General features: G+C 36.4%; 2 protein-coding genes across 2 annotated transcripts in view; both read left to right on the top strand.

Moving 5' to 3' along the window:
* LOC142336170 (ERO1-like protein beta) overlaps nt 1–19,511 on the top strand; it is a 459,014-nt gene that overhangs the window by 92,654 nt on the left and 346,849 nt on the right. The window lies entirely within an intron of this gene.
* Nucleotides 1–19,511, top strand: part of LOC142346853 (uncharacterized) — a 69,995-nt gene that overhangs the window by 32,269 nt on the left and 18,215 nt on the right. Inside the window, exon 2 of the mRNA XM_075398893.1 lies at nt 6,465–6,546. Within this exon, the coding sequence (XP_075255008.1) occupies nt 6,507–6,546 (40 nt within the window). The 5' untranslated portion in view covers nt 6,465–6,506. The remainder of the gene's footprint in view (nt 1–6,464; nt 6,547–19,511) is intronic.

Here is a 19,511-nt window from a genome sequence, read left to right as displayed (position 1 = left end):
ATTCTGTCTAGACATTAAGTAAACAAATCAGTGCTGTCTGGTTTTTCCGAAGCTCCGTAAACAAATCAAAGCTGTCTCATTTCCCCGAAGTTCTGCGATCTTAAACCTGTGGTAAACTTTGGTTGTTTTCATTGCTTGTGAACAAATTCTGTCTAGACATTAAGTAAACAAATCAGGGTTGTCGAAGTTATGTACACGAATAATGGCTGTCGCAATTTCCCGAAGTTTTGCAAACTTTGCTGTGATTGGTTGACGACTCGAAATGAAATCTATTTTTAGTAACAACGAAATTTCAACTTCATTGTTCGCATATAGTCATGAATACACCTTGAATTTCTGCAGAACTTGAGAGACATTTGTTTATTCATATTTTACGGCTCAGTTGACAATTCCTTACAAAAATAAAGAATCTCTTTGCTCATTCCATGGTTAACTTGTCCAGTTATAACGAAATGCCTGCAAAAGATCGAAACCTACCCATTAACTGTGAAAAATGTGGAAAATCTATTGCAAAATACAATATTGCTCGCCACCGGAAGACATGTATGATGGGCACGCTTTACTGTAAGAAAAGAAATTGTAATTTTGCTGCAAAAAATTCTGCAGAATTGTCATACCATATTGCGAAGGCTCACGGAGCAAAAGTTCGTAATACACTGAACAAGTGTGTTGTCTGTCAGAAACAGTTCCCAAGTTGCTACTCACTTCAACTTCATCGCAGAAAAGTACATCAAGCTAGCACAAAAATTGGGTCCTCAAGCACAATCCGTGTTCGTGAGATTATGGAGAAAGTTGATAACGATAGCGAGTCATTGAAAGAAGAACTAGCAGCGTGTCAGCATTTACTTGACGATATGCATTCTGAGCATGGCAGACAGAAAGTTTTCAACTTCAGTTTATCGAATTTGGACATCAAAAAGATCAATGAAAAACTCGATCAAGTTTTTGCAAACCTGAAATGTGCAGCAGAAGTTAACCTCGCATTGGGGTTTATTTTGCAAAATGTAGAGACAAACGAATACCGATATTATTATCCGCATGAAAATAACTTGCTCCTGGATCGAGCTTTTCTGCTAAGCAATAAAAACGATTTATTGAACCTGCAGAACGAAATTGAGAAACTCGACTTGATTGAAACATGTACAAAAGAACGTCAAAACTCAAAATGGCGACTCACAGTAATTACAAATGTTACCGTTTTTTGTAGCGCTTCTTACGAATATACCTATGGGTTGTACTGATTCTCCTCTTCCAGAACCATTGTTAAGGAATCCTGAAGTAAATTGTCTCGTTTCAAATGGACACAATGAACCATATAACGATAATTTGTGTTTATTCCGTGCAATTGCTATTCATTTATTTGGATCAGTAGATGTTGAACCAAAGGCAACAAAAATTTTTCACGGTTTTGTTACTGCAAGTAATTGCGACCCTGAAAGTTTCACAGGTGTTTCCTTTGATCAAATTCCAATAATTGAAGAACTAATCAAACAAAACATTTTCATCTATGATTTTGACATTGAAGACGGTGAAATTTTTGGTGAACTTGTTCGACAAAGCGTTGAACGATATGACGAAAACATTAAACTGCTTCGATACACAACCATATATGTTATGTTAATGATATCAACAAATTCTTCAAGAAGTTTCGTTGTCCCAGCTGTGATGTCTTTTCCAACCATTCAGGTCATTTCAACCGTCACTTGAAAACTTGTAAAGAACGAGTGAAAAATGTCTATCCGCGAGGTGTTTATTCTTTGCGGGAAACACTATTTGAGAAGCTTGACAATTTCTCAATCGCGTATCCAGAGTATTATACCCTCTTCAATAATTTAGCCGTCTTCGACTTCGAAGCAATATGTGTTCATTCAGTGGATATCAGTAACACAGCTACAACATCGTGGATTGGTACTCATGTACCTGTATCGGTATCAATTTCTTCAAATCTGTTAAAAGAACCAATATTCTTATGCGAAAAGGATCCCAATCGTCTCATCATATCGTTTGTAGCGCAACTTGAAACCTTATCAGCAAAAAACAAAGCGGACTTGAGACCCAAGTTCTTGGAGGTGGAAGCTGAGATCGAAACCAGGTTGAGTGATATTTCCTCTAGACTGGAGATTATTTCCGAAAGTCAGTTGGAAAATAGTATCAAAGCAGAAGATAGTAATGCTTCTAAAAAATTTTTACGATACCAACAAAAGCAGCTCCTTGATCTCCAGTGTCATTTCAATAATTATGTTGACACTCTACCAGTTTTTGGATTCAACATTGGAAAGTATGATCTGAATTTGATCAAAAGCTATCTCATTCCTCATCTCCTTAACGACAAAGCTATTACACCTACGGTAATCAAGAAGACAAATCAGTTCATCTCCTTCAAATTTGGGGATATTCAATTTCTGGATATTGTAAATTTTCTCGGTGGAGCAACAACTCTGGACTCCTTTCTGAAAGCATATCAATCGAAAGAAACAAAAGGTTATTTCCCATATGAATCGTTTGATTCGCCATAGAAACTTGACTGTAGCCATCTTCGACCTTACTATTCCTTCTTCAGCAAACTGAAAAACTTGAATCCAATGGAAAAAGATTTCACTCAGTTCGAAAAGTTGATTCAATCTGGAAAAGAGCAGTCGGTAGTTCTCCGGGAAATGGGACTGAAAGAAAAGCCTAGAACTGGAATAGAAAACTATGCTCTCCTAGAAGATTTGTGGAAGATGGAGAAAATGAAAACTTTTCGAAATTTCCTTCGTTGGTATAATAACAAAGATGTTGTACCAACGTTGAAGGCAATGGTGAAAATGATGGAGTTTTATCATGGTCAGAAAAATGACATGTTAAAGCTCGGGTGCACGCTACCCAATTGAGCAAATATCTGTCTTCATTAATCGATGGATAGAAAGTTTTACCCTTCATCGAAGCTGACGAGGACTTGCATGAGAAAATACGAAGTGAAATGACTAGTGGTCCATCAATAGTGTTTACGAGGAAAGCTGTTGTAGACGAAACATTCATCCGGAGGTCAAACAATGTCTGTAAAACAATAGTTGGAATAGATGCTAGCCAACTATATCCTTTCTCCATGTGTCAAGCGATGCCAACTGGACTCTACACTAGATGGGAGTTTGATACCAATCTTCAAAATTTCAAAGCTCGTCAAAACAAAATCAGGAAGTTTGAGAACATGGTAATGTCTTTCTATCAAGCAGACAGACCCGAATGTACTATTGAAAGTATCTATACAACTGGAAAACAGAACAAAATTGATTCCTTTAGTGTGGATGGCTTTTGTGGTCATTGTCAAACAATTTTTGAAGCTCTCGGATGCTACTACCACTTCTGTCCCTGTAGAGAAACTCAACCAATTCTTGATAAAGACGAATTTGAAAATGGTATCCGGAAGCGTGAGTCTGATATCTTACGAAGACTTCATCTGGAAAAGAAAGGATATAAAATTGTTGAGATGAGAGAATGTGAATGGTGGGATCAGGTTCAGAAGAGCTCTATTTTGAAAGATCATGTTCGAAAAAATTTTCCCTACAAGTTACCTTTGAGCAGTGAGACGCTGTTGACGCGGATACACGAAGATAAATTATTCGGATATGTTCAATGCGATTTAGAAGTTCCCGAGGAGCTTCGTGAACGATTTGCAAACTTTCCTCCAATTTTCAAAAACTGTGATGTTGGAAGAAAGAATATTGGTAAATTCATGCTGGAATATGCTGAAAAAAACGCGTTATTGTTAAAACCACAACGCATGTTGATTTCGAGTTACAATTTAAACAATTGAATAGTCATAACGCCATTATTAAAGTTTTATTTGAAGCTGGGTCTACGCTGTACCAAAATCCACAGATTCGTTGAGTATACCCCGCAAAAATGTTTCAACGGTTTCGTACAATCTGTCGTTGATGCAAGACGAGAATTGATGAAAATCCGGACTCTAGCGTTGTTGCTGAAACAATGAAATTACTTGGAAATAGCTCTTATGGTTATTTGATCATGGATCGAAGCCGACATACGCAAACACTTCATCTCAGCGATGAAAATACTCACAAAGCTATCAATAACCGTCTTTTCAGGAGATTGAACAATGTCGGGAGAGGTATATATGAGGTTGAGCTAGTGAAGAGTACTGTTGAACATCGTAAGCCGATAATTGTTGGATTTTCATCTTGCAGTACGCAAAATTGAGAATGTTGGAGCTTTACTATAACTTTTTTGACAAGTTCTGTGATGTTCAGAAATTTGAAGAGCTTGAAATGGACACCGATTCCTTGTATCTGGCGCTGGCTCATGAAGATCTATATGACTCTATTCGACCCGAAATAAGAAGCATTTGGAACGAGACAAGAAGAGATGACTGTACAGAAACTTTTCGCGCTGACAGTACGTGCAATTTTTTTCCAAGAACTTGCTGTCATGAACATGTGAAGCATGATAAGCGTGAACCTGGTTTATTCAAGGAGGAGTTTCGGTGTACCGAAATGCTATGTTTATGCAGCAAGACATATTGCTGTTATAATTCATTACCGAACAAAACTAAGTTCAGCAGCAAAGGACTCAACAAGAATGTTCTGGAAGAAAACAGTAATGGACCGTTACAGAAGTACAGAAGAGTCCTGGATGATGCAGTAAATGTATCCTCAACTAACAGAGGGTTCAAAACCGTAAATCATCGGGTTTTCACCTATGAACAGACTAAAAGGGGGACTTTCATATTTCTACCCGAAACGAATTGTGGATAGAGATGGAATTCACACAAAACCTTTACTGATCTAAACTGACAATCTGTTTGCTTCCAGAACTTTTAATCTATCTAAATTGATCTCTTTTGAACACTTGATAAGATTGTGATATTAATTTGTCAACCTAGTAAGTGTATTGTATAATTAGTCCCAGTCGTTGTTTTCGTTGAAACTAATAGATAGAAATAACAGCAGATTTTCAGCATAATTTTAGTCTTCTTTTCGGAGTTAAGCTAGCATAGTTCTTTCTAAGCAGATTCCTCAATTTCTTGGGAGAGTTCGGTGTAAACCCTAGATAATGAATAAGCTTCTTTGTTATTCAACACTTTCCCGCTGATAAACAGTAACCGTAACCTGGAACATTCTCGGAATTCTTAACATTTTGCTCTAGCAATCTGATTGGACAAGCACCTTTCCCGTTTCCTTTTTGGCATTTTTTTCTGGCTAGATGCACGAAATTTCCTTTTAAGGAAATCAATTATAAACTATCATCTTGCCGAACCTTTATGAGTCTGCTCTGATTCATTTTACTTCTCGTTGCCCCAGAGATCAGATTGCCTCATTTGATTTTCTGTTAGCAAAAGGAATCATCCAATCGATATGATATTTTCCTCTTTTCATGTGCTGCTAGGGACCCAAAATTTATATTGACGTCATTAATTGTAAGTACGAGGAAATTGAAGTTCTTGAACTAGTTAAACCAAAAATCTTCATGCCTAATAATATCTATATTTAGGGCGTTTTTATACCATTTTCCTATCCCACCATAACCAGATATGATACACAATAATAACCACAGTTGAAAATCTTAACATGTTATTACAAGATTCGATCACTCATCAGCGACTAGAAGACTGGTTGTCTTTATCAGTCATATTACGTGTGCCAAGTACTACTCCAGTTACTTGTAACCTATTAGCTATCTTCGTACATTGGTACAATATAACAATGTAGAATATCAATCAGATAATGTACTCAACGCTATGAAATAGTTAGAAATAATCTCTATTTATGTTCGTCTACAGTTAGATAACAAATGTCAATATTACAAGTATCGATGATTCATTAGCAAATTGGTAATATGTAATCAATCCTGATACATGTAAAATCGATTACCAATCTTTATGCATTATTGTCAAAAATCCAATCTTAATACATGTAAAATCTATTACATATCTTTATAGGTTGTTCTCTTAACTCTAATGTTAATACATGTAAAATCTATTACCTCTCTTTATACATTACTGTCAAAAATCAAATCTTAATACATGTAAAATCTGTAACCTATCTTTATACGTTGTTCCAATAACTCTAATGTTAATACTTGTAAAATCTATTACTTATCTTTATACATTGTCTCACTAATTCAAAGATGACCTAAATAAGTTACAATTGCTATAACCAATCTTAATACATGTGGGTCGTCACCCCCCCCCCCCGGGCAGCTCGGTCCCTCTATATACTACTGATATACGGCAAACTGAAGTTCAAAAGAAATATGAGCCTAGATGAATTGAAATAAGTGTTGGATATTTAACAACGGACGGTGGTAGCCGGTTTCTTCGGATTTTAAACAATAAATTGTAAGTTAATATTGCGACAAACGTATTTGCTGATCATTTATAAAAGCCAACAAAACCAATCAATCAAATAACGCGAACGAAAGAACAACTATTTATTGTATTATATAAAACCATTGATTGTTCTTTGCAGGGAGAGGATTGGAGCTTCTAATCGAATTTACCTTTTACAGCAATGGCTAGCAACGACCTCAACATAGTGAACGAAAGACACGGTAGGACGAATTCTTCTAATAATTAAATGCTTTCAAATTAAGTTTTTAGCAGTTATATTAGTTTGACTGGTCTTTTTCATCAAATTTTTCGTAATGCCAACTTTTTGATTGATCGTTTTTTCTCGTGTTAGTATTAGCATGTTGTTTGCATCTCATACATTCATATAAACAATTAAACAAACGGCATTTAAAATATAATGGTGCAACGAAGTTGCGAATTTAACGCGTATGTAAGAATATACAATTTACATATAATGTAAGCGGCAACTGAATAATGCAATAGAGAATAATCAGTATGTTTGTTCCGACCCATTTTATTGGGGGAGGTACTATATACCCAAACAGGCCATTTTTGTTCAGGCAATTTTCGCCGATCGATATATTCTTCGTAGAGGGTTGTTAGTGGTATCATTAGAAAGGCTGTCCAGCGTAGAATGTGGAATTAGAAAGATTTTTTATTTTCGTTCTTAAAGATAGTTGTAATGGTTTAAAATTTTGCGAATAGTAGACCGAAATCCGTTGTTTTATTCACATCTTCCCTATTTTTGACAAAAAATTTTCGTCAATTTTGCTGCAACAATGCAACTGAATTTAATAAAAATATAACTAAAATGTTTCTTGAATTTCGTTTTTTTTCACACAGTTATCAACGTTGGAAGTTTTGTGTACATTTGACTGATTTTCGTTGTTTCTGTTCACATTTTCCGTATTTTTTTGCCAATTTTGCTAAAATTATCTTAAAAATGGTGACGATAGTAGTGTTGATTTTAGCAAAATCTCCAAAATCAAGAGCGTTTTTGACTGTTTGGCTCAATTTTTTTATGGCTAATATATTTCAGCCGTTTTTCAGTTTTCAAATTTTAGCCTTATTTCTACCAAAAATGGCACGAAATAGGCATTTGTAGTCCAATTAGTTTAAATTAAGAGCATTAACACGACTAAAAACTCCTGAAACAGTTTTTGGTGACACAGACACAGGCTAGTTTTATTTGCGGATCCTTTGAGAGTGTACTCAAACTAAAAGATTGCCGGTTGTTTGATAAATAAACTATTTAATGATGCAATGCATCTTTTATGTTTGACATATTGACTTTTTTGTCAAACAATCCACAATCATATTACTCGAAATTTTAAACGATTTCCTTTAGACGGATGATTATAGCTAAAGTAGATTCATTTTTATTGCTGTCTCTTAAAGTCCAAAAAAACTGGTTGTATTGTAAACAATTGATGTTTTTTAAAATCAACTCCGTATTTTTAAAATCTACAATGGGTTTTCGAGTTTTGCGACTTTCTTTCATTTTTTGGTCAAGTTCCAGCTTAAAGTCAGCAAAAAAGGTCACATCATTTGGGTTTCTAGTTGATTAAACTTCAATAGTACCTGCGGTTTTTCGCTTTAAGTAATGGTTTTTCTGCTTTGATAGTACGAGTTTTTACACAAAATTTAAAATTTTTGGTTTTTCCCCGCCATTCAAGTTGTTTTTACGCTCTTGTCACACTGAAAATTCAGGTGTCATATTCTGGGACTTTTCAAGGAAGGCACAATTGAACACTTTGGTTTTTTGACGAAAGAATTATGGTTTTAACTGTTTCGACTCCGTCTTCTGGAACATTTTAATGGAACATTTTTTGGTTTTTTGTCGTTATATTCTCGTTTTTTGTGATGTCTTTGATAATATGGTATAATTGCAAAAAAGCGTCCTCCTATTGACGAACAGAGGAACCTATCTGCAGATATTGGTCGATTACTAAGTTTTTTGATGACTTTGAAATCAATTGTCTAAAAGAGTTTACAGATATTTTTTTTGAATTCACATTTCGCTGTTTCATTGCCTACTTGATACCTACTCTCAATAAATATAGGCTGCAAATGAAACTATAGGCATTGAAGAAGGGCACCATTGAACGTTTGGCCTATTCTGGTGCATCCCTTATTGTTTTCCCGGCTTTTTTGCAAAGGAATAAATTGTTTTGTGATTTTTGTATTTGTTTGTCGTTTTTTTTGTAGTTGGATCATGAATACTGCATATTTTCAGGTGTTAGCGGATTGCTCTGGAAAAAATATTTGCTGACTTCAATTAATAGCCGAAGTTGTTCAAAAATTTTGAATCAAATGCTTTAGAAGTTATATACGGATGTATTTTTTAAATTTGAACTTTGCTGCTTTGTCTACAAATTATCTAATCTGCTGAATTACAATTTGAAAATCAAATTATTGATGTCAGCGAAAGGCACTAGAAACAATTCTAAGGTTTTTAGTGCAATGCTTAAAGTTTTTACGCCTTCAATACCAGTTTTTTTTTTAAAATATTTTTTTAGTTTCCGATTTTTGTATATGTTTCATTCGTTTTTTAGACGCATGACATATTCTAATTAATGGCAGGTCCCAACGCCATTTTTGAGAATTAAAAACTCTGCTCAGTGATTTCAAATGCTATGTCTTTTCTCGATGCCATTCAACTTATTTGTTTTTGAAAAATTATTAAGATAAAAGTATTTTTAAATTTCACGATCTTTATTCAATTTTGATAGTTGTTACACGGCCTCACTATTAAGCAATCACATATCTCGGCCTTGGTTTTTAAAGAAAATGCAGTTTGTCAAATATTAGTATCTTAGTTGTTACGTATTAGATTGTGGTTTTAACGGGTTCGACGCCGATTATTGTAAAACTTGAATTTTTGTCTTTCACCTGAGTTTGTAAACGTACGACAGATTCTGGAAACCGACAGATCTCAATGTTCCTATATTAAGGTATGAATGAAAATAAATCTATCGAAAGGTTTCAATTTAAATTTAATGGATTTCATTGAATTATTTGTTTTCGAGAAGATATAAACGTTTTTTTTGTCTGCTTGTTACCGAGTCTCATCAAAGTTGGGTCCCATGTCGTTTCTAGCAGGAAACGAACTAGTTTGTTTAATTTAGGTTTTACTTGAAAATATGAAAATATTTTGACTTTGTTATTATTTAGTTTTTGCTTCAAAAAATAGACATTAAATTTTGGATTTGAATGCTTGTTGTTATTTGACTTTTTTGTCTTGTCTCGTAGTCTAAATAATAACCAGTCTAATCGGCCCGCCCATTTACTTTAATAAGTGATTTGAGTTAGAGGCAGTTTTTTATTCTTGCACCAATTATATTTGATCAATATGTGAGAATTTTCGACAATTAAGCCGAATTTGTGGATATGCGGGTCGTAACTTTATGTGCAGACGCACATTAAAGAGCCGCCTTGTTTTTTTTAGAATTATGAAGATTCTGACTGTACGATTAAATGAAGTTTTAACGAACGACGGGTTTGAAAACGCTGTTTCCAAAAAAAAAGAAAATGAAATGCTTATCAATAACTTTTACTTCGCAGGTTCTCATCTGTCAACAGTTCAACTGGTGGACAGCAGTTCAACAACGACAAACTAAACAACTTTATTGGCTGCAGCCCAGTCTAGCAAACTAATGAAACCCGGAAGAAAAAGTTATCTATTTTTAGAGAGGTTCTTGTGTTTAGGATACCAGCTTTGTACCATAGCTGTTGATGATCTCAGTTCTGGTCAAGGCAAAGTTTTTAAAACGTGCTTGAAATAACAACTATCATCAATGCTAACGGCCAGTATATCATTTGGAGTCTTTGAGTCTTTGTGCATTGTAGCCGTCTAAACTATGCCTCTCTCAGAGCGATATGCCGGCGCTGACCTCCGTATCACTACTAAATGTAAAGTGATCCTGCGTCACACTCCCTCTATTCGGGGGGGGGGGGGGTACTGGTAATCTGGTAATTCCTTTTGGCGGTTGCCATGTCTGTCTCGGTTCGTGTCTGAGTCTCGGTCAGTCTCGGATTCTCGGGTATAGTACGTTGTCTGTTGTTTCTTCACTACAAGACTCCGGTTCTTTTGCTTTTTACGCATTTGAGGGTCAAGTGTGATGATGACCTGTATAATGACTGAAGCGATGTTCCAAAAAAACAAATAAATAGCTGGCCCGTAAGAGAAAGTCATTCCAGATAAACTCATTTAGAGCCTGAAATAAAGTACGCAAGAACTCGGTGTGCGCTCAATTAAGCACTCATTGTTAGAACATTGAGAGAGAACGACCTAATGTAAAATGTTCATAAAATAAGCTTGACAAGAAGCTCTACTTGTTCAACGTATACTTGGCTGGAGAATTGAGGCCTTGAAGAACACGAAAGAACCTGAAAACGGGTTATAATAGATGCCCAAACTCGAGAGCTTAAGACCAGTTGGTGCAAATGGGTAGCACATTAGGCTTGCTAGTAAGAGATGCTTGTTCGAACCCGGTACTGGTCCATTTCCATAGTAGTTGCACCTCAATAGACCCCCTAACAGGTAATGGGTCCAGCAATTTTCTAAGTCATTAAATTGCTTTCTGAAAGAAAACTAAATTACTGTTGACAGTCATAATCCTTTTCTGCTTAGTGCCATTTCTGTTCACAACCGTTTCGCCTGCTCAAACTACGAAGGATCAACAGATAGTGAAGCTGCTCACCCACACAAGAAAGGCACAGGACTTTCCAATCTCGAGCACGAGATTTGTTGCGATGCTGCAGACGAAGGGGCTCTAAAAATCACTATTTGGGACAGAGGTGCAACCCGATGAGCCTGCACCATTAGCCATTGGGCAATGGGGCAAGCAATGATGAGAAGAAGAACCACAAGGTGCTTAAGGATGCATATGAGAAGGAAGTTGCAGACATCAAGTGGAAACGAAACAATGTCTGGTGCCATTTGGCACTGAAAATAGAAGCAACAACCGTCATGCGGATGAGACATGACTGTGTTGGAGATGATGATGGCATCTGAGATGAAGCATGGGCTAGGAAGTTTTCGCAAGAGGGATTTCACAGTGCAGAGACGCCGACAGTTGTGAACTTGGTGGCACAACTTGCTCGACTGCAGCTCGAGGTGAAATATGAAAGTTTTGTTATTCAGGAAAACTTCAAACCGGCAACGTTTTTCATAGAGGAAAAATGCGAACTCAAGAAGGTTTTGTGTAAGCCTGATTATTCCTCAAACCTCCTACCTACCAGTTTGAAAAAACCACTGCTTCACTTTCGGGAGTTCAAGTTGAGTTCCAACAGCGTAAAAATTGACTGTGCAAGAAAGTGGCACAGACATTTAGTTCATTTGAAATAAGCGGTTATGGCCAGGAATACACAAGAGACAGCGGGGTACCGGGTAACTTGATGATATTTTCAATGCGCGCACATTGGCCAAGATCACAAAGACACTGGTACCAAGAGCGGCAGAGACCAAAGCGGAAGCTGTAGAGAGCGTTCACAGACGTGATCGGACATTTCAGAATAGAGCCACTGTCAGTGTTCCGGCTCTGCGTTGTGTTTGCAGACCAGTGGACAAAATTTCTGTTAATAGAATTGCTTAAGGCAACACGTGATGCACTGGCCAGCATTAAGAAATTGGTTCTCAGTTTTGATATGCCCAAGAAGCTGAGGCAAGACATTGTGAAAGAGTTTATTTCAGAAAAGTTCACGATGTACTGCTTAGATTCAATCATTCAACAGGAGAAGACTCTACCAGAGACGCGACAACACGATGGGTTGGCTGAGAGGTGCAGCAGGACACTTCAGCGGATGGCAAGGTGATTGCTCATTGACTCGGGATTTCCCAAGATGATGTTGGGAGCAGCAATTCTTCATGCAACAAAGATCAGACATTTGGTTGTGGGATGAGGAGAAGAAAAATGCCCAGCAGAGCTGATGCGAAGTTTAAAATCAAGATTTTCAATTAAAAAAATATGTATTTCTGCTTGCGCAGTCTTTATGTGGAAGAGGGGTAGAGACGTCAGTAAACATGAACCTAAGGCTCTGAAGGAAATTTTGTGGCTTACACTTAAGGAGGCAACGAATACCTAGTGTACGTACCCAAAACATGCAAGATGGTGGCAGTTCGAGGTATGATAATTAAGGAGTCCGAATTCCGAACTTTTGCGCCTACCTGTAAGCCAGAGATATTCAAGATTCTACTTCAACTATCAGCGAAGCAGCGCCATTTAATGCACCAGTTTAATCTCAGGACGGCTTTCTTGCGCTCACCAATAGAGGAGGACTTGTATCTGGCCATCCCTAGGAGTTTGTAAATTAAGGATGAGATGGAGAGAAGTTAATATTTCGAATGAATATGTTAAATTATGGTTTGAAACAATCTTCTAATAAATAGTATAAGGAGCTGGCAAACTTTCTACTGAGACAGGGGATCACGAGAACCAGGAAGGTTTCTTGATTATTCGCAGGAGCATAGACAGGGTTTCAGACCTTCATATTGGTCTAATTTGACAACATCAAACAGCATCAAGAAGATTGGTTGTGATCTCCGATGTCAAGAAGACACTCAAGGCAACATTTCAAATGGAACGTAGAGGAAAACTACACTGCTTTCTGGGTTTAACAATCAAACAAGAAGAGGGCAAAGTCAGATTCGACCGAGAACGCTACATAGGGACAATGCTTGAACTTCGAGTTTTTCAAATCCAACTTTTTTTTGTTTCACAGTGTTAGAGAAAATTTTTGTCATTTGTGACGGCATGCTTCATTCTTTTAAAAACGTTTACCTAAAATGCAAGCAGTATTGACTTTCAAACTTGGGTTTCAAGTCTTGGATGTTCTGCAGCAAAATTTTCTCAATTTTGGTGCTCTTGAACACCTTTCTTGAGATATGAAGGCTCCGGATGAAGGGAACAACTTCCCAACTATGATTGAATGTAGTCCAGTGTCCAGAATAATAACTCTTTTTTTATCTGTTTGCAACAGTCACTATAGAGCCCTAGTCGAGAAAACATTTTAGGCCTCGACTTTTGGCCTCGACTAGGGGAGAAAGGCGTCTCGATAATCTTCACTGTTGGTACTGCGTTGTTACAAAATGTGAGTGGATTCAGCGGCGCATCATCTATCCTTTTTGTTACAGTATTTCTTAGAATAATTTGCTACACGAACTTTTGATTGATGATTGATCAAGCGGCACCCGAATCCGGTTTAATGTTTACTCTTTCTGACTTGCAAAAAAATCAATATTTCTGATGACTGGTACACAATTGTGATATGATGATTCATAGTTTGAGTCAAATGTTTCATAAATTTTTGTATAGAATTTTGTATTTTTGTCGTTAGAAGGCTTCTAGCTGGGGCCTGGCTAGCACCCAAAACTCTATCAAGATTCCGAAATATTTCTTTGCTGGTTTCTCTTGTAGTAGAGAGTGTACTGTGTTGTCCCAAAAAAAAAATGCTCTCTCGGCTGGTTGAAAACTTCACTCCGGATAATTGAATTAATAATCAAAAATCGCAATACCAGCAACTTATAAAGCTGGAGCCAGAAACATATAATTGAATAACTTCAACAATCCAAAAGTAATTTTTCTATCAAAACTAATTAACGGTCCACACTAAATCAAATCAATTCAATCAATCTCTCCGCAAGTATTCACAAATCTGTCCCTTTACTTCCTATCCCAAATAACTAAAATTAGCTCTGCCTCTCAGTAGCTAGGTTACTGACCAGAAACTTATAGTCTTCGCGACCAACAATTTTGAATAACTTTGAAAAGCTCCGATACTATGTTCTTTCGCAAAGAACTCACTAAATAACTGTAATTTTCTCACTCCGAGAACCAACTGCTTCACTTGAGCTTTCTCTCTCTAAATTTTGACTGACGAACTGCAGCTCTTCATTGTCGTAAGTCTCTCTCTCAGACTCGCTCTCTCGCGTCTGAAGGTTGTTTCTTGTGCTTAAGGGTGCTCAATCTTATCAGTTTTTTATCAGTAAAACGTAACGTGACGTTCCTTTTCGAACAATGTGACCTAACATATAAGTAAAATAGTGGGCGTAGAATAATGGTCAAGCGCATTAGATTATCTTATGTAAATTTTTGCTCAATATGACCAAAATTTCGTGGTTTAAATGGTTTGCTAGTTTCAGGCTTCACAAAAACTCATGTTTCATGTCACCCATTGTCGATGTTTGCATGCCAGTTTTCACGCTTCAACGGTCATGGCAATGTTTTATTTTTCCTACGCGAGTTTTGCTTACCACTATGATGTAATATTGTCTGTTTTGAACCACCTTATAACAATTCTCATTATGATCACAATGTAACAATCAGGGAAAATTTACAAATTTCTGCCTTTTCTTCGAGAATATTCATCAACGTTAAAACCTTGAAGCTAAACAATAACTAAATTGCAATATTTACGTTTGAGGTTTGTTTTTGGTGTTGATATTGACTCTGGTAAAAGTGTTGCTTCTTTCAAGAAAGTACATAAAAATAATCAGTCATTTCTTCTTTTTTCGTATGTTTTAAAAGCAAAATGTACAGCTTTGGGCTTGCTCTTTTTCTCAAGGCATATGCAATTGTACAAAGAGTCACCAGTTAAAATTTCAGGACGATCGGACTTGGGGAAGTAGGGTTTTCAGGACTTGCGGGGGTGTGGTGAAATTCTAGACCCTTTGTTTTGTAACTTTGGAGTTTCTCTCTATCAGAAATTCCTTCAAACAGCCCTTGTGCTCCTTTGGACTTATTAATCTATTCTCTAGAACACTTCAGAGCAATAATTAGTCCCATCTCAAACATGGAACTCACTTAATAACTCGTTTTTTTCCACTAAAAATTCTCTTTTGCAAATTTTTAAAACTTTTGAACCTCTAATACTTTAGTTACCGCTTTTTCTTGACAATAATAATTTCCTCCACTGTGTAATTACCAAAACTATAGTAGTATTACTTTTTCCGAGCTCTGATTTAAACTAGACACTTTGATTTAACCGAAAATCCCCGCTAAAATCTAGTTGACTGACAGAATTTGAATATGAGAACTCCAACAACTAATTGAATTAATTCTCCAGATCAATACCAAACTTCTCCTGCAAATACAAAACAATACTGAAATAATACTCTCACTATTTGTCCTCAAATGGGATTACCGGGCTTGGATTCAAAACACTATTGCAATAAAAAGCTAACACTTTTTCAAATCGTTTTATTTTCCTTTTCATTTCTACATGCATGTCCCTTCAACCATCCTTTTCTTTTAATTATTTTAATATGGCTTCAAGCTTGTTTGATTGTTGTGCACAAAAGCCGAGAACTTGCTTGAATTACTCCATAAAAGTATCAGTTTTCAACGATTAAAAGTCTCTTTTCTGCCATTCGAAAAAACTAATTATTGGTAATTCCTTTTTCTTTCACATATAATTAGATTTGCTTATTCAGACAGTATGATTTGTGACAACAACTTTACTTGCTTGTCTTCAATTTGTATTCGTCATGCTGTGGGTAATCGTTGAGGGCAAAAAAACATGTTTTTTTGGAAAAATACAATAAATTTGGCCGACAAATCTTTCAAAGCATATCTTTTGTTTGTTTGCCTTTATATGCACTATATTTCCTAGTAAACGTACCCATTATATTTTTCCTGAAAACATTAAACAATAACCCCAAATTTGTAGCTACTTATAGTTAATTAATACTCACGTTTATTATACCAAAATGGCTTTTAGGGGTGTAATTTTGTGGTTTGGGGGATTCATTTATTAAAATACCATTGCCTTTCCTCAAGCTCTTTCATTCTTTTTTTTCTGGTGTATTCTTACTTGGTTTCTTCCGTTTAATGACCTCTGAGTTTCATTCTGACTCTTTCTGATAACTTGATCACTCTGCGAAGCTAGTTGTGTTTTGTTTACATAAGATTTCACACCAACTTAAATTGCTCAAGTTCGCTCCTTTTGTTTACTTATCAAATATGCTCAAGATCAGCCTCGAAACTTTGCAAATTAATTAGTATTTCAAAATCCAAGTTCCTCTCTCAACTAGGGGTTAAGGACCCGTGATTTATATCAATTCCACATTTTGAATAGTTTTAAATTATGTGAAACAGACAGGCCTTCTCTGGTGTTATGAAAACATTGACGATTTTGTTGTTGCATTTTGAAGTTTTTGTTTAATTGCGTTTATTACACTGTAGAAAGTTTTTCTAACTTTACCAAAATTATTAAGTTTTTTACAATTACTGTCCAATTTTAGCTCAGGATGTTTTTCACTATGATTCGCTGGCCATTTCTGTCCATAGTTTACACAATTATAATTATTTTCATCTGCTAACTTGTGTTTGCTTTTACTGAAAACGGTTTTGAACTAGTTCACAAAATATATTTAGACTTAGTGATGTACGTGTAATTTGGATACGTGTTGCAGAATCTTTCTTCTGTTGATTTTGCTGTCACCATTTCCCAAGTTGTAACCAATTACTGTTCTACTGTTATGCGGAGTCAATCTAAATTTCTGTAACTTTTTTGTATCTTTCAGATTTCGGTTTCTAATTATTTGCAGAAGTGACAGTATTCCGCTGGCTTTTTACGACCGCTATAATAATGATCAAATCCTTCCCTTTTCTGTTGATTTTTGAATAAGTTCGTTTTTAATCAGTTCCCGTAATATTTCATTCGACGAAAATTTCTCTTTCGGAAAACGACGGATTTTTTGTTTAAAACGTCGTTCTCAAGTTCCTACGCTCAAGTACAAAAAAGGAAATATCGGTTTTATTCAGTAAATTTCCTTGGGTTATCGCCACAAAAAACACTAAATTCTGTAATTTTGCCACATTAGTTTTCGTTCTCGGTTTTGAATTGCAGACCTCTTTATCACTTTCCGTTTATGCGGTTGGATTGGGAATTTGAACTTAGTAGATAGATTCTGGGGTAGTCTCACATTCTCCAACGTGTATTGAAGGGATATTCCATCCTTTTGTTCACTTTTGCCAAGATCGCCCGATAGCCATTTCTCCCATCTGATCGGAGAGTCAATAGTTGGTTTTTCTAAAACAAGATTGTACAGACAAAGACGTTTTTGCAGAGTTACGAGATGCTGACTCTACCATGCTTTGTATGTAATAATATAACTTGTCTTGCTCCTGCTGCGAGAATTCAATTTAAATATAGCTCACTTTAGAGCGTTAGCTAATTTCGTCAGCAAAGCAAAAGTTAGTTAGCATCCCTATTTTCACAAAATAAAAATTCAGTTTTTGAGGCAATCTTACCCCAATTTAAAAACACACGTAGAATACAATTTATCAGGATTAATCCCCTGCAATAGTCCTCTCAGCTACCTACAGAATTCAGATAAAATGCGACCTTTACTTACCAGCAATCCCAAAGTAAAGTTCAACAACTACATCCAAGCTTCATGTGATATATAGTAAAATAAAGTGCATCCATATGAGGCGCTATTTATTTAATTTCCTTAATTTTAATCTAGTTCAATTTCGGTTCACAGATATTATTCCACTTAGTTCATTTCAAGACAACATTTTAGTTGATCATGTTTCAAAAAATTTTTTAGAGGAATCATTCATCATAAGTCTGTACACGCACTCTGCTCCCATTGATTTGCCGCCAAGTTCCTAATTTGGCTCCATTCAATTGTTAACATGTATGATCAAATTGCTGATCAAATTTCTGTTCTACTTCCATTTCATTCTCTCTCAATTTTCGGTTGAATCTCTTTTCAACTACATTTTGCTCCACCAACTAGCCAAAGAAAACATAAATCTGAAAGCAAAGTCATTCGCTAAGCGAATCCATACTCTAAATTAGTCTAGTAATCAAGGAGCTTATATAGCATAAAGGTTGCTCCCGAGCTGAAATAACTTAATGGAAAAAAGAGTGATCTCGCACCGCGAAAGCAATCATCTTTTGCCACAACAATAATACGAATTTTGCTCGGCAATTCTTCAAATCCCACTTGAACAGAATTTCTGTAGGACATGGCGCAGTCAGCTCGAGAATCTCGAACGACACATTTTTCACCTTTTTCAATCGAACCCTTTTAAGAGACAGCAACAACGGACCCTCCAATAAGAAGGGAGAAATGGCTAAATCATGTCAAGCTTGCCATTTTGGCTCCTAAAAACATAACACTGAACAACATCTTCGAGCCGAAACCAACGCGAGTTAAACTACCACCCGATCCAAAGTACAAAGCAACAAATGAGGATGCAACGGGGCAAACGGAAGGGGAACGAGAAATTCATAATAGCCAACTCAAACTCCAATGGGACCTAAAATTTCAGAAAATAACCGAGGCAGAAAAACTCTGTGGCGAGCGACCGTGGACATTATGCGATCAGAAATGCCTATCCCTCCTCTACTTTAGCATCGGAACTGAGGGCCACCAATTTCGGACGCAGAAATTCCCCCATGACAATATATATGGCCTCGCGACCTTAAAATTGTGGGAAATGTTAAAAGCTCTTTCATTCTCCCTCGCAATATCACAATCGATCGCTACATCTTCTTCCACCAGAGAAGAAAAAAGAAGAGACAGTGGAGAAATTTTACAGCACTCTCAAGGAACTTGCAGAAGGTTGCGACTTCGAGAATTGCGAGGAGGCTGTAATTTGGGACGTTTTCATCACAAACATGCTAGATGATGATAAACAACGCAAACGTTTAAGAGACTGAACCCAAAAGAGCGATGAGCGTCGCTGTCATCATGGAAATGGGACACCAGAATCACCAAAGAATATCGTTCAACAAAAATAGCGGTGTAATGCAAAACAAGAGTTCAACCGATTGTGTGCAGAACTGGAAATCCACACATCGTCAGGTTTGCTACGCGTCTGGTAATATATGTAACCATTGTGAACATCCGAATCACTTAGCAAAGGTATGTCAGAAAATGAAACATACCCAGCAAAGTAACCGTATAAACAACGTTGAAATCTTTGAAACCACCGAAAATTCAGATAATCAAAATATAAATTTTATTAACTACCACGAACAATATGACTCTCAATATGACTCTTTTGACGATAATAACGTCGCAATGAGAGAACAAAACACTTCCAAAACAATCGCACTGCGAAATTTGAATATGTTAACTAGCAACACCGACTGTAATCTGCTACTCGATTCCAGCAGTGGATCCCGGCAAATCCTTAATTTGTCC

The sequence above is a fragment of the Convolutriloba macropyga genome, chromosome 1, assembly GCF_964194025.1.
Source record: "Convolutriloba macropyga chromosome 1, txConMacr16.3, whole genome shotgun sequence".
NCBI classification, from domain to species: domain Eukaryota; kingdom Metazoa; phylum Xenacoelomorpha; order Acoela; family Convolutidae; genus Convolutriloba; species Convolutriloba macropyga.
The sequence above is the reverse complement of the archived record's forward strand: the minus strand, read 5'-3'. Positions and strand labels throughout refer to the sequence as shown.